Raw genomic sequence first — 16,179 nt, 5'->3', positions numbered from 1 at the left:
GTGAATAATAATAAATACATTTCTTCTCGATTTGTGTTTCCTTTAGGTAACATCAGAAACACAGAGCGACTGAGCTACGACAAGCAGCAGAGCTACAAGATTATGGTGACGGCCTTTGACTGCGGTCAGAAGAAAGCAAGGGAGGATGTAGCTGTGCATATTGATGTCAAGCCTGTCTGCAAACCTGGATGGCAAGGTCGGAGTTAAAGAAATAACCACTGAAATATTTTAAAAATGCCTAAATTTACCTTGCAATAATTGACAGTTTAATTGAATGTACTTACAGTAAATTTAAACTAATACCACTCAAATTGAAGCAAGCAGTTCAGTGCGGTTTTGAGCATATCCTTTCCCTCAAGGGAATTCAATCTCATTTAAGAATGAATGTCTCCAGAGGAATGAGGAATCAGAAGACCTGACAAAAACCTCCAGAGGACAAGTTGACTGGAGTGTGTGTGTTTTTTTCCCCCTTCAACATGCTAGCAGCTTGGCATTCGAGCCAGACCGTCTCCCCTGCTGCTTCACCTGTCAGCACTGACAGCATCTCAGGAGTCAAGCTCACACAGGAATGAAAGAGGAAGACAGAGAAAGATAAGAGGGGAGGGGGGAAGGAGGGAGGAAGAGATAAAGAAACAGACTGAATGAAGAGGCAACTCAAGGGAGAAAAGAGAGGAACAAAGTTACAGTGAGGGAGAAAGGTGATGGTTATTCCTAAAGTCTTAAAAAAAAGACCCAGGTGGAGATAAGTGACCTGATCAGGCTATATCTCACCACGTACTGTTGAGTAAAACCACTATTCTCTGCAAAGCTGTGGTTTTATAATCTGAAAGATCATGTTTTTGAAACATCAGAGCTGGTAGTGCTGTTTTACCGTCCATGACCAGATGTCCTTAACAATTTATTTTATTTGCATTGTATTCTAAGTGTCCTTAATCTCTTATGCTTAAAACCATATGAAATGCAAGTAACATTGTAGCAGAAAAGAAGCTTTATAGAGCTTGCATATAAAATAATATATGAATTTGCTCAGCTAGACAATAGAAAAGCAACATAATCTAACATGGAGAATTTTCTAAATATGTCTTTGAGTCATTCAGTTTCATGCAATACCCCTATAGGACTTAGTAATAAGGTGTAGCTTAGAGTTGGAAAGTAGCACTAGATGATACGTCAGCTCTTTTTTTACATATACATCTGAACACCGAGGAATGGCACTCACCAAACAAAAGTTGCATCCATTTTTTTACATTCTTTTGGCTATCAGTATCTTTGGATTATTAGCTATCAGTTATCTAAATTTAGAGAGGATCAGACTGTTGATTAGAGCAGTGTGGATGGTCCAAGTGTATAATATATGTTTTTAGCTACCCTAAAGATACTTGCTTATTCATATGCTGGATATCCCTCTCTATGTCTCCATGATTTAATATTGTGTTGTTTTTAGAGAAGATAATTTAGTTCAACAAAATCACATGTGTGCCTTAATAAAGACGATGTTACAGACAAGATCCATTTGTACAAAGATAGCACATACTGAACATGACGTGGATGTGAGTTTAGGCTTTACAATTGCACACTCATTGAGAGAAATGTCAGTGCGCATCACAGAAGAGGGGAAGAGAAAAAAGAGTCATGCAGTGTTGAGAAAGTGGTCTGAAATGGCGTTCAGCTTTATGTAAATGTCATCTTCATGTAAAGTTTTGAGGGCTAATTGATTTGATCACAACAGGCCTAAAGAAAGAAGGAATGAATTTAAGAATAGAAGGGACACATACATAGCATTTTTTAATCCAAAACACACTGATTTACAGAACATAAAACAACTGACAACATATTACTAGCTGGATCTGGAAAGCTCTTGCTCTTAGATAAAAATACACAATCATTTTTGAGATCCAGATGGTACCTCACTGTTATCGATTCTACACTTTTGACTCACAAAGAAACACTTACTATTATACCCTGCTAACATCTTCATCAATGTTTCATGATATGTTGCAATTAGGCTCATAAAAGAGCCCATACTACATAATCCTGTTGTAAAACCATTAACTAATGCTAGCTTAAAACCATGAATAGAACATCTATTCCTCTGTACACAAAACCTTATATGTCTGTGTGTGCAAAGGCCAGTATTGAAGAAGACTCCCTGGCATAAATGGAGGCTAAAAACGTATATCACCTCTCACTCCTCCGCACCTACATAATCACAGTCTGTTTCTCTCTTTGTGAATGTTTGTCTCAGGAGACATGATATTACATTCTGTTGGCTTGGCAAGAGCTGCCAGGTGTGCACTGACAGCACTGTACACACACACACACACACACACACACACACACACACACACACACACACACACACACACACACACACATGTTCACAGATGTATCTATACACAATGTGTTTGTGAATCTCCTCTCTACCAGGCCTGTCATGTTACCAGGCCATTTCCATCTCATTTTGACTTGACACAGGGCAAGGCTTCACTGAGCAAACTCTGAGCTCCAAAGTTGCCATCCTGTGTGGTTTCCTGTCATCTTTTCATGATCAACATACTCATTATGAAACCACATACAGTAGTCCTTATAATCGTATCTCCTACATTACTGTGGAATGGTCTAATAATGCTTTAAATTACAGTAAACAGATTTCATATTAATAATTTTAAAAGGTAGCACTCCATTACTACATAACATTTAAATTTTATCCTGCTTCAACAGATTTCTTTTTTAACAGAGGACACAAGTCTCATAGAACATCAGCTAAATAAACAGTCTAACTGCAAACTTCTTCAAAAGTTGAACCTTAAAATTTGATAAATGATTACGAAATCCGGCTCCACACACAGCATCACAGAGAGGCAGCTTTAAATTGAAGTATTGTTATACAAAGTGAAAGGTTAGTAGTGAACCTGTAGCTTTTTTCAGAGAAGATGGATATCAAAAACTGTCTGACAACAGGACAGTTAGCGTTTCTCACCATCAAACAGATGCAACTGTTGTTGCTGGAATGAATACAAAGTGCTGAGTACAAGTGGGAAGGAAAAAAAGAAATAGAAACAAGAGAGACCAGTAGAATAAAAGGATCTTATGGTAGGTCAGAAACAGACTATTTTGTTGTCGCACAAAATGGAGATGATATTTAGATATATCAGTGTGTATGTCAAGTTAGAGTACTACCCTGCAGATACGTCATTTAAGTAAAACGATCATGTCACATACAGTATAAATTACCATACTCTATACAGTACAAAAATGCAAAAAATACACAATATATTATTATGTTTTATGCAATGTGAAAAATTCATTCAGGTAACATTAAAAGCAAAACAATTATCTACAAAACAAGTTAAATATTGTTAATTATGTGAAATCAGGTTATCTGTAATTGCAACAGATGAGACCTCTGAAATTCTGAAATAAACTACTTATTGTATATAAACTATTACTAACTGATTTGACCCTTTAAGGTTGGAACAAGCGGGTGGACTATGAGCCAGGGACTGGGAGCAAGCAACTATTTCCCAAGATGCACTTGGAAACATGCGGTGGTCCCTTATCTGGTGTGAGGGCGATGGTAGAGCTGCAGACCAATCACATTGGGAAGGGCTGCGACCGGGAAACATACTCTGAAAAGTCTCTGCAAAAACTCTGTGGTGAGTAGAGAGAAATGAAGAGAGAGAATAGAAACTGGTAGCAGTAGAAGTGACGAGTGCGATCCAGAGGATGAAAAAAAAGAAAACGATGGAATGAATGCCTTGTTGAAATAGTAAGCCGCTCCTTAGGAGCAGAGGGTAATAATGATGAGAGACAAGAAAAATTTTAATTTAAAGAAGAAATTACCTTTTGACGTCTCAACCTCTCCATTATATTAATGTGCCAATTTCCAGTGTGCCATTTTAATCCTGGAGACTATTCTGAATTTCATTTTTTGTTCTAAATTAAATTTCAAACTCCATTCCAAACTGTGACATGTGTTCATTATTGCTTCCCGTTTATACCCTGGAACATTGCTTTGCGCTATTATATATACAATATGTGAAACACTTGGTAAAACTATGTTAATAATAAATTTGATATTATCACTAACAGAGTTTTCCTGTTGAGAAACTAGAATTAGTTCCTTGCTGAGGAATAATGAAAGCCTTACATGTTTTTTTGTCGTGCATAATGATAATTTTAAACATTTTCTCTTTTTGATTTTCTTACACCACATCCTTATTTGGGCCTCTGTGATCAGATCACCTTGACCAGTCACAAATCTGAATTAAAATCTGTAGAAAAGCAATTAAAAATGAGATGTTGCATTATTCCACATTGCATTATTCCACTGACAAGAGTAAGTTATTAATCATACTGTGTTTGTTTTCTCTCAAAATGATTGATGAATGATTATGTGACATAAATGAAGGGGAGCTTCAGTACATCTTTAGAGACCACACAAAAGGTTTCCATGTACACAACAAGTTGTCCAGTAATATTACTACAGTTATATTGTCCATTATTAAGCCCTGAACCTTATGTAGAGGTATGTTTGTTTAATCCAGAGTGCTGACATGCACAAACAATATTAGGGTATAAAAAGATGAATGCTAATGTATGGTATCTAGAAAGATGATATAGAAAAAAGAAGGTATTTCTGGAGAAGCAGTTTTTCTCCAGGATTATTCTCTGTGCAGCTGTTTTGACAGTTTTGTATCTTCTGATTGGTTCATCCAGGTGCAGCATCAGGCAGCACCGATCTCCTTCCTGCCCCCAGCCCTTCAACAAACTGGACTGCGTGTTTGCTGACTGACAGTGGGCGAGACAGCGACCTCATCTACCAATTCGATGGACGCCAGGCTACCAATGTTCCAGATCACGTGGTGCCCCAGAACCTGACAGATCAGTTCACCATAGCAACATGGATGAAACATGGGCCCAGTCCAGGACTTAGAGCTGAGAAGGAAACCTTACTGTGTAGCTCTGACAAGACCGGTGAGGAAACGATTTCACACGTGCTGACAGCCTCTAACACGAAAAGTTAGAGGCTGAAAAATGAAAACTACTGATGCTTAGGGTCTTTTCTATTAAAGTTTAAACATTTTAGACTTTGATTTCCTACTGCCCATTGAATTAGAAATGCACTAAGATTACAGCATGATGAAAATCTTCTTCCAAAATAACAAGGGAACTAAGTCAAGTCTGAAGCCCACGATGGCTAATGCTCCTTGAAACTTTAAACCTTTTTCTTCACTGTATGTCTGAACTTGGCTGTACTGTGTAATTAAGCAAGCCATCTGCACATTGCACACTCTCACAGTGGTCTCACAAATGGCTTATTAGATTAGGAAATGTCTAGTCTGATCTTGTAATGCAAAACTGCAGAGCAGTTCATGTTAGACCATCACACTCTTCTAAACCATTTTTCCATTCACATTGTTTTGGCTAAAAGATGTGAATGGTGTCCGAGGGCTCAGTGTTGGGGCCATTTAAGCAAAGCTATGTACAAAAATTCCCACATTCCTCTGGCTGAGCCAGATAACATTAAGCGTTGGTAATAAAATTACTATCATATTAATTTTTATGGCATTTATCTCAATAGGAATGTGTAATTATCAAATAATTTCTAAACACATGGTCAAAATTTATACTCACATTAATCCCTCTAATATCTTCTCTATTATTTAACAAAAAGGTCAGAAGCCATAGTCCTGTTGATTAATCTGTTAATCTTAATTCATTAATTAATCATAATGTATAATTATGTTTATTTATGTGCATGTGTTTGTGTGTGTGACCATGTATGTGTTCTTCCTGTTGCAGAGATGAATCGACACCATTACTCTCTGTATGTTCACAACTGCCGCCTGGTGTTCCTGCTCAGAAGAGATTTCACTCAGGTCGACACTTTCAGACCTGCCGAGTTCCACTGGAAACTGGAGCAGGTGAGGAGCATGTATGTGTGTGTGTGTGTGTGTGTGTGTGTGTGTGTGTGTGTGTGTGTGTGTGTGTGTGTGTGTGTGTACATGTGTGAGCTCATCCGTCTCCTGTTTGAGTGCGAGCATAGATTCAGTGTGATTTTCCACAGTAGGTGAAGGGCTATCATTATTTGTGTAGTGAATGGAGAGGGTCTCCATTTTAATTACCTAAGGTCCTCCATCACTTTCTTCTGCTCACTGCAGGATATAAGAGGGTAGAAGATACTGTTATCCTGCACACTTACACACACATACACACACAAGCATAGACCCAAGTGGAAAGTCTGTTTAGTTATGGGTAATAGCTTACCCAGAAGCAGATCTCTATTATTATCTGTCTGTCATGTCATGGAGAGTTGTATAAAGGACCAGTGTGTAAGATTTTGTGGGATCTAGCAGTGAGGTTGCATTTTTCAACCAACTGAATATCCCTCCGCTCCTCCTGCCCTTCCAAGCGTGTAGGAGAACCTACGGTGGCCACAAAATTCATGAAAAACACTAAAGGACCTCTCTAGAGTCAGTTTTTGGTTTGTCCATTCTGGGCTACTGTAGATACATGGCGGTGCAACATGGTGGGCTCTGTGAAAGAGGACCCGCTCCCTCTGTAGATATAAAGGGCTCATTCTAAGGTAAAAAAACACAACAATTCTTATTTTCAGGTGATTATACACTAATTAAAACATACGTATGAATATTATATTCCATTTCTGCCAATAGATCCCCCTAAATCTTACACACTGGTCCTTTAATTAATTTGCAGTGAAGCTTAGTGTGTCAGTCCAGCATAAAGCCTTTCAAAGAAAAAAAGTTGCAAACTATGAAGTTGCTTTAGCCAAAAAAGTGCATTAAACATGATTTAATGTTGCACAGTCATTTTCTACCTGGAATTATTGTGTAGATGTACACAGTGATATTATAAATAGTCCCTGAATTACTTCAAATATGATGCACGGAAGGCAGGTGTTTCAGCTAAAGATAAAGAAAAAGACATATTTTTGTAACTTTTCAAGGCATTACATGCAGGGCAGAGGCATTGTTTGGATCTTAGCCCAGCCCAGAAATCTTTATATTCCACTAGATAATTGCACCATTTTCTCGTTATTTCACAATAAAATGAATATAAGATGTGAGACACTGTGCTCTAACCGACTGAAATCAAAATAAACAAAATTAGTGCAATCTGAGTTCTCATTCAATTTCGTTATTATTTTTATTTTCAGCAGCAGGAGTAAAACCCTGAGAAAAAGAGCCTTGACGTTGAGGATGCAGTCATATGGCAGATTGTATGTTTCCAGTGTTTTGTTCAATTTTGAAAATTGACCAACCCTGGTCTCATAGCTTCTGCTTCTACTGTGTGACAAGGGCTCCTTTTGAACTGTGACAAACTGTGTTAACTCTGTGTCTTATCTATCTATCTGATACTCTCCTCTTCTTCATCTCTCCAGTAGCTCTTTTGGTGTGTCATCTGTCTGTCGTATTCCTTATCTCTTCTGCTCTCTCCTCCTGTTCTCTTCTCCTCTCTCCTGTCCTGCTCATCAAAAAGATGCAATCACCAAAATCTTAATCAAATCTCTAATTTTTTTATTTTTTCATAAACACATGTTATTTATGTGTCTTGCCAAAAAAAACCACTGAGCTAGATTAGCTAGCTGGCTAAGGAGCCCTCTTCTTCATCAGCCTGAGCTTGTCGATGGGGCCGCGGCACTCTCACGACTCATCTGCTGCTACAGAAACAGGCGATAACTCTCCTCTGGCCTCATCTGAGCCCCGTTGCCTTCATCCTTTTCTTTTTGAAAAAGCTTCTTATATCCATAACCTTCAAGTCTTGCCTTAGTGAATTAGCAAGTAGCTACCACCAACAATGAAAAACCATTGTGCTCTCTCTCACTGTCTCTCTCGCTCACACAAAATGCACGTGTGCCAAGTAGTGTGAAGAACAGTAGATCTGCTGCTTGAATGACCCAAGGACCCAAAACGTACTTGTGTTTTTGATCAATACATTATTTTTGAGGGCTTTAATACATGATCGGAATGACAGATGAATAGACCTGGGGCCATTTTTTTATTATTCTTATTTTTGTTAAAAAAAAAAATATATATATATATATATATAACAACACCTAACAACGCCACTGCAGTGGGGCTGGAAGTATATAGGTCTTGCTCAAGGAGTCCAAATTATTTAAATGATAAGCCAATGAACTATCTTGTAAGGGAATCTCCCATGCCTCCCCCTTCCACAGACTCTCCCCAGCTCACTAATAATGGATGATAGATGTATCTAATCGAATTCTTTACCCTTTGGGATACAGCATATATCCACCTCATACTGAAATTATCCAAAATACTTCATAATTATGGCAAGCTCTCAAGAGTTTTGCTCACTAAGCAGATTATAAGAGATTTGTATTTGGGTCTTTCTGTGTGTGTGCTCACTTACGCATGTGTGACCATGCATCAGCGTGTGCGTCTACTGCAAATGCAGTCATTTCTGTGTGCATGCAAACATGGGAGTGGGTTTTCTTGGTGCTATCTCTGGTGCCTGTGTGTAATTACCAAACAGAGAGTTGTTTGTTGTAGGTCACAGGTACAACAAAATGTATTTTTCTCATGTGTACCTTCCAACCAGATAGCTGTTTGTTCTAGGTCAGAGGTAGATTTAAAATTGTTTTTCTCAGCCCAGTGTTCTTCTCTCCTGAGGCCTAGAGAGGTATGTGTGACAAAGAGAAGGGCAGCCAAGTAGCCAACTGCTGAGTTTTCTTAGCAAACAACCTCAAGACAGTTCTATTTCAGTCTCCTTTCTTCACTGTCTCTTTTTATCTTTCTCTGTCTCTCATTCACTCCCACACACATGTACAGAACAGATAGCGGAGATCCCATTTGCTCCTTTAACTGGATCTTGTGAAGGACTATGGAGGAAGCATGCAGCGCAATCAAAGGGAATAGATGACAAGTTACTCACCAGTACAAATCACTTGTGCAGAGACTCTCATTAAACATAAATGGAAACTGGTCTGAAATGCTGGAGGTTAACAAGAAAGATGACATCATATGGGCACAAAAGGACAGAGTAAAGGTCTTTGTGATTCTCATATACTGTTATGTCGTCATTCAGTCATGTACAGTGCAGTTTATCCTTAACCTGCCTTATGTATGTTTTTTTGACAAAAGCCTGACCATTTTGTTCACTCAACTATTGGATTGAAATGCAGGTGGAAAGAACAGCAGATAAGTGAAATGTTGTTTCAGAGAATTTAAGTGTGGATTTCAACATGTCTTGCAGCTGGGTTGCATTACTGAAAAAAAGGCCAAAACAGACACTGGTGTCTCTACCTCTTTTTACAATTGATTTTTGCTCCTGTTATTGTTGAATCTCAGTGCAAAATGGTGAGTCTAGAAAGAAATCGATGTTCTTTGAGACTAAAGAACTGATGTGTGCCCTGAAGCAACACAGGGTGTTTTACGCCAAAGAGAGGTGAGCACAGTGCCTTTGAAAACAGCTGCAGCCCTCGATACATATAATATTCTATTTGGATTTTGTTGCAGATGACATAAGGTATAGTGGACTGGACAACTTGAGTGCAGCATTTTCTTAAATCACTCTTTTATCTTAAATTGATGACTGCCAATGAATGGTTTCTCAATTGTAATCTATAAAATCAATTTAAATTTCAATAAATCTGATAAATAAATCTGCTTTTATTGGCATATTAGCTTTTTATGGTTCATAAAAAAAACCCACCTGTAATTAAAAACATGTTTTGAGCAGTAGATATGAAATATTGATGATATATTTGTCAGTAAATCTACTTTTTGACATGACAACACACAGGTGTAATTAATAACATCAGGGCTGCACTGCATTTAGATGAGCCTTTTCCGGAGACCAGGTATTGGTGCATACTGGCTCACTTGAAAGGTACAGGGACACTTATTGGACCAGAGCTATTGTTAATATTATTACTTATACCTGTGCTTTACCTGCTATGACAAGTCAAAATATGAAGCAGGTCTAATTTTTAATCACAGATTAGATTAAGTGTTCACGTTTGCCACCCTGTTATTCATTTTGTTTAATTCTATGTATTCATAAGAAAGAATAACATTATAAAACAGTCATTTTTATTACTGAAATGTTACAACAATACAAAGAGCCTACAGCCGTGCTAGCGGAGCTGTGAGGCAGTACTTAGCTCAATGCTAACTAAAAATAGTAAAGCTCCATATAATATACAGTTGATTTATAGCACAGCACAGATCCATTGACTTCTGTTTTAAGACCATGTTGTTTAACAACAAACTCAAGCAAAACTCAAAAGTGGGTTCACAGCACTGCAGATACACAGTGCTAGATCATAATGTTATATCAGTTTAGCTCATGTAGTGGCACCTGCTAACAGGCCAAATCCAATTGTGAAGCCAAGGGAATGAAAGATTTTTACACATTTCTTTATTCCTCACTGTGTTTTTGATATATCTCATTCATTGTATCACTTATTATTTAAATAATATATTATTACATTTTGATCAGTAGGCCTATCTCAGAGAATAACTGAACCAAACAGAGGATGAATGAAGGACAGGAGTTGCTACAGTATAGTGGCGGATAATGAGCACAAGCTCAAAGAGCAGAAAGGACTGTTGAGAAAGGATTGTGGTGGAAATAAGGAAGGAGGAAGAAGGAGAAGAGGTGACTATGGGGTGTCACAGCTGTTTCTTACTGTCCTTGTTTCTCCAGCACTTAGAAAGGACAGTCAATGGCTTCCGTGGCAACTCCATTTAGCTCTATTGATTTTGCAATTCTCACCCCAAGAGAGGAGAGGCAGAGAGGGATGAAAGAAAGCTGGCAAAGAGAGAGAGAGTGCGAGAGAAAGAGGCTTCCATTTTCCATGTCGATCGAACACAGTGAAGGAATGTCACATCTGACAGAAGCCTTTACACACGCATCCTCAAGCACTAACTTATTTGTGAGTGTATATATGAACACAACCATACATATACACAGAGGATACTCATTTTCCTCCCTCTCTTTTAGACTTGGTAATGGACTAGAGGATGGATCGCTCCTCTCTATGCACATTATTCATTCTCCCTGAGTCCAGAAAGCCTATTCAGCTGTCCAAAAGGTATTCACTCACAGTCAAAAAGTCCCACACAAATAAAGATTCACTCCTCTACTGTCCTGTTAGCAAGAGATTGTTGAAATGTCTCAAACATGCAAACAAATTCAAGAATAGAGGATAAAGAAAAAGGTATTTTGTCTCTTTCTTGGCCTTTTTATCCCTAATATTCACATTTGAACAGCTCTAAGTTTGCCCAGCTTAGTAAGATAAGGAACAAGTGGGTGTGATGTGGCATTGATTCAAACCCTTACAAATTAGGTGTTATTTGCCCTCAGCAGGGCCCTTATAGATAGAGAAGGAACAAATCTATGCTAACAGAGGGGTGAGAGGTGAGATAAATGTACTGCATTTTTCACAGCTGAGGCCTGATATGTGGAAAAGATTAGTCGACAGCCAAAGATTTATTTGTGTTGGCAGCTGTTTCACGTAAGTCCAAGATAACTGTACAACTGACAGAGCGTGGTGGCAGATCACGTGTTGTGAATCATAGATAAACTCTTCAATTTCTTGAAATAGCTGCAGACCTCCTGCATTTATCATTTATGTTGGGGGTAGTACAAAATTATCTTCGTTGCTTGTCTATACAGCATCTACTATTATATGTCTTATCTGCCTGTTATTACCAGGCTTGGTTGTGTCATGGCTTGTTCTCTGTGCTGTGGTGATTAGAAGCCTCTCTTTGTTTCTCAGGAGATTAATTGGATGGTGTTGGTGGTGTTGTGTGTGAGAGTCTGTATTGCTTCTCTTTGTGTTTGCAGCAGATATCAGGGCAGATTGAAGTGTCTATTCACAGAGTGATTTAGCTCCATCTTGAACATGAGAGCCGAACTGATAAATGTTTCAGTTCACTTTGTAATTCCCAATTTAATTCTTAATATGTATAGATTAAAGTACCTTTTCAAAATTTAAAGCAAAAAGCAGGAATGAGTGTGCATGAGGGATTTGTTTATTTACCACACAGGTGAAAAAAAGTGCAACGAGATCTTCTTTCTTGTTTTGTTTTTTTTGTAAAACAGTCCTTTCTGTGACTGCTTTATGTTGTGTGAAATCCATAATTCGTTTCAGTCAGCATCATGTGTTTTCTGGCTTTGCTGTTTTGCTATTCCCTTTTCAGCGTTAATATTGTCAGCTATGAATCACTCTAATTTTGCAAGACTTCCTATTGCAAAGATTCAATATGCATCACGTTTTACTGAAGTATAAATAAGCATGAGCTGGCAATGATGAAACAGACATTTTTCTTTCATTTTCTGTGAGAACAAAACAGAAAAAAACAGAGCAATAGAGAAAATATTGAGCATTGCCTCTAGCGTATACATTTCAGTGTGTGTGTGTGTGTTTATTTTATTTCTAGCTTCTATTTTTCAAATGACCTCATTTGAGAGCTCAGCTGTACTTTGTCTCCTTTAGGCGCTTCCTTTGTTACTTCTATGTAGAGCTGCTGCATCTCGCTAAATGTAAATGTCTTTGCAGTGTGTTTGCGTGCTGAGACTACAGGGTGATGGATGTGACTGTGTGTATGTGCGAATGTGTGTGTGTAAGAGGTGGGGCCCTTAATGCGACTATTTGCTACTTATAGAGCACTCAGCATGTCTGCTGAGTGCTCTATAAGCACCACATAAGCCTTTAGTCAGCATACTAATGTATTGGCAGCTCGTTTCCATCTCCCTATTTTCTCTCCATCCCTCTGTCTCATTTCCTTTCCATTCTGCTCTAACACCTGACTTTACTTTAGGCAAAAAAGGCTCTTCCCAGTCAACCTAAAGGTGAAATTTAGATAATTCATTGTTATATGGCTACTTAAACCAAGTAAGAACAGAGAAGAAATTAGAGAAGAGACAGACAGACAGAGATTTAAAAATTCCTGCAGCAAAACATAATTTCAAAGCACACCTCTGATTTGAAGTGGCAGACATGTTTTGCATTGATCTTAGTTAATCTTAGGCCTCACATCTTTCTTTGCTTGGCTTTTTCAGTTGTATCACTGACATGAATCAGATCTTGTAGGTAGCTTCCCTTTATTGAAAACTTATGAAACTATTTTTCAGGTATCTACTTTCTTTACAACTAGTAGGACATTTACTTACAGTGGTGGGTGTTACATGATTTGCTTAGGAGTGCACTACATCTTACATTTAGGTTTGTGCCCATCACAGTTAATCAGTGTCAGAGCTGCTTTTATACTACAAGAAAGGTTTTTACTCACATGCTGTTGAGTATTTTAGCAAACCTTTTCCTTTCTTTCTTTCTGTCACTCTTTCTTTTACCATTTTTTTCTTTCTTTCACTCCCTCTTGTTCTTCTCTACCACCACAGTGAAATATAATAGGCGGGCATCAATAATGCAGTGCCATAACAGTGGCAGAGTAGAGGAGAGGAGAGAAATGTGAACAGGAACAGAGGAGATGAAAGGGAAAAGAAGAGAGGTAAAAGTTAGGAGGGAGTGATGAGATGGAGGTGGGGATAGCTGAAGGATGGCAGCAGTTCAGACAAAGACACATGACACAGGACAGATGAGGGAAAGGGGGAGTAGTGGTGCCTTAAGGCAAAGCTTCAGATTTACTGAAATTAATCTTGTGAGTGCTAAATTCATAAAAATGATAAAATACTTAATAGCTTTGGAGAGTATAATATCAAAATAATAAATTCATGCCCCAGTCAATGTCAATCATCGTACCAGTCATTATGCCCTTTACATCAGCAGGGAGCCTGAGAGTCTTGGCCAGTGGTTCAGTGGTTCAAAGCTGGCATCGCTGTCGGGTGCTGTTAGTCACAAAGAACAGATCATTATACTGTATATGATTAATATCCATTTTAAAAACTATCCCCCTCTCCCAAACCTCTTCAGTGCATCAAAATAAACTTGGCCCTATTAAGAATATCCTTATTATTCAGTTCATGTCAGCAGATTTAAAATGCAACATTGATATCTGTGAATGAGTGGTTATATTTGGTTAGTCTTTTTTTCCCTAGCAAGCCAGACCAGTCTGGTTTATTACCTAATTCATATAACCTATGTTTGGCACACACAAAAAGATTTTGGACTCAGCACCTCCTGTTAGTAGTTGTTCTAATGTTGATCAAATTGTTTTGCAGGGATCCTTTAAATTCAGCCTCCAGACTGTACAGTAATTTTTAGGTTCAACTGGCTGTTAAGAGCTTCCTTCTTTTGTGCCAATATATAAGACGTAATTGCTCCTCGTGAATATGCCTTGACAGATTTCTACAAGATAAACGGGCATATCTCCGGTGTTTTATTCTCAGCAATAAAAACACTCCTATTGCATGGTAATATACTCAACAAAGGGAATCTGACTCAGTAAGGTTGGGTTTAGTCGGCAGTGTCTGCGGGCTGAATCTTTATAAGGAGGCAAGAGTATTACAGCATAGAGGAATCATCAGAAAGTGTCTGGATAACAATTGTACAATCCTTGATCCTGTCCAACATAGGCTAGGATCAAAGACTGTTAAAAGGAAGTAAACGGAAGAAACAAAAAGGAAGAGGGCAATGTAGCTAAGTCAACAAAAGAATTTAGGAAAAAAATATGTTTTATATGAAATGTCAGAGCATAAACATAAACAAAGTCAGACAGAAATTCATAGCAGTCCTTCCTGTCTGTTATTGAGAACTGTGGATATAATTACTCTCACACCTTTGGCATTGTAGGATGAGTAAAACACCCTCCCTCGTCATCTTCTTGTTAATCCAAAAGCCCAGCACATTCGAGCAGGTGTTTTCACTTATTCCTGCTGATTAGACTTCTGTTTAGGTTTAGGGTGGGTGGAGCTATGCTGAGAATTACACAATGTTGCCAAACTCTGCGCACTAAAAAGAATAAGACTTTGTCACAGAAGGTATTTTGACATGTCTCACAGTAGGAAAAGCACAGGTAGAAATAATGATATGAATAATGACTGAATTCCCTTAAAACGCTTCAGTTTCAGGGTCCTGGCTAATTGTTAGAAAACAGAAGGGAGGCATAATTAATATTATTGGTAACATTAATTAGAGTAGGAGTAACTTCTCCTATTTTGACTCATCAAAAAAAATGTCTGCTGTGAAAAATCCAATGACAAGACGTAAGTTGTCTTGCTTTGAGAGGTGCAATAAAACTAAGATGTCAGTGATGGAGAGGTCAGTCAATCACAGGCTGTACACACCCACACAGTCTTGTGAAGAGATCTAATCAAACAAAATAATTGAAAGCGCCTGTGTGGGTATATCATGGGTGTTAATATGGTTTGAAAGTCTGGAAGGTGGGTTTCTTAAAGAAAGGTCTGACATTTCCTGATGTTTGATAACATGGTTAATATACTCTTCACATTAAGTGGAATAATTTTAAGAAGACACATGAAAAGAAAAAAGCAATCACTTGTAAAACTCATTCTCTGTGCAAGTAATAGGAATTCAGAAGGGTCATCACATGGTAAAAAGTGTGTTCTGTGAATCCTGTCAGTCTTAAAATGTCTTTGCTTGGTCTCAAGATCCAGCATGTTTAAGAACTAGGACTTGAAAAACTTGACTTCTCACCTTCCCCCTGTACCTTTTTTTACATCCAATTTCTCACATGGTGACCCAGCATCTTCTGTTTTTGCTGTACTTACCTTGTTTAGTTGAAGTTCAAGTTTTTGTCCAAGTTGAGTGATCCTGCCTTGCTGGGAGGCCAAATGCTCTTCACCCTTTTGGCACTGTTGTAAATACAGCTATTCATTCTGTCAAGAGGGTTTTGTAGTTGGGTGAACGTCTGCTCCATTAGAAGGAACATCTCCAAAGTTTTCATCAGAGGAAATGCTGTTGCTGTTTTCCACACTTCTATTCAAGTGGGCCATTATTACATTTTCGGCTTCAAATGTGTTCACTTTAGAGTTTATCATGAATTACTATTTTTCCTTGTTATGTCCACAAAAGTGGTTTCATTCATCGCAAAATGTAGCAATAGTCAACTTTGGTAGTGGGAGATTAGCAAAAATGATCCTCTCACTGAGTGCTTGATGTGACCCCTTAGAAGACGCGGAGGTGAAAAACATCACCCAAGTTTGAATGAAAGACCAAATTGCAGCAAAAGACATGTAGTTCAGAATTTATCCATATTGCAG

At 38.2% G+C, this 16,179-nt stretch overlaps 1 protein-coding gene across 1 annotated transcript in view; it reads left to right on the top strand.

The window, feature by feature from the left end:
- The window catches only part of clstn2a (calsyntenin 2a), a 170,324-nt gene that overhangs the window by 135,204 nt on the left and 18,941 nt on the right, over positions 1 to 16,179 (top strand). The window contains exons 7-10 of the mRNA XM_042427715.1: positions 47 to 196; positions 3,471 to 3,656; positions 4,720 to 4,977; positions 5,806 to 5,927. Coding sequence (XP_042283649.1) covers positions 47 to 196; positions 3,471 to 3,656; positions 4,720 to 4,977; positions 5,806 to 5,927 — 716 coding nt within the window. The remainder of the gene's footprint in view (positions 1 to 46; positions 197 to 3,470; positions 3,657 to 4,719; positions 4,978 to 5,805; positions 5,928 to 16,179) is intronic.

The sequence above is a fragment of the Thunnus maccoyii genome, chromosome 12 (assembly GCF_910596095.1).
Source record: "Thunnus maccoyii chromosome 12, fThuMac1.1, whole genome shotgun sequence".
In the NCBI taxonomy this organism is placed as follows: Eukaryota; Metazoa; Chordata; class Actinopteri; order Scombriformes; family Scombridae; genus Thunnus; species Thunnus maccoyii.
Note: the sequence above shows the minus strand (reverse complement) of the source record. Positions and strands in the feature narration are given on the sequence as shown.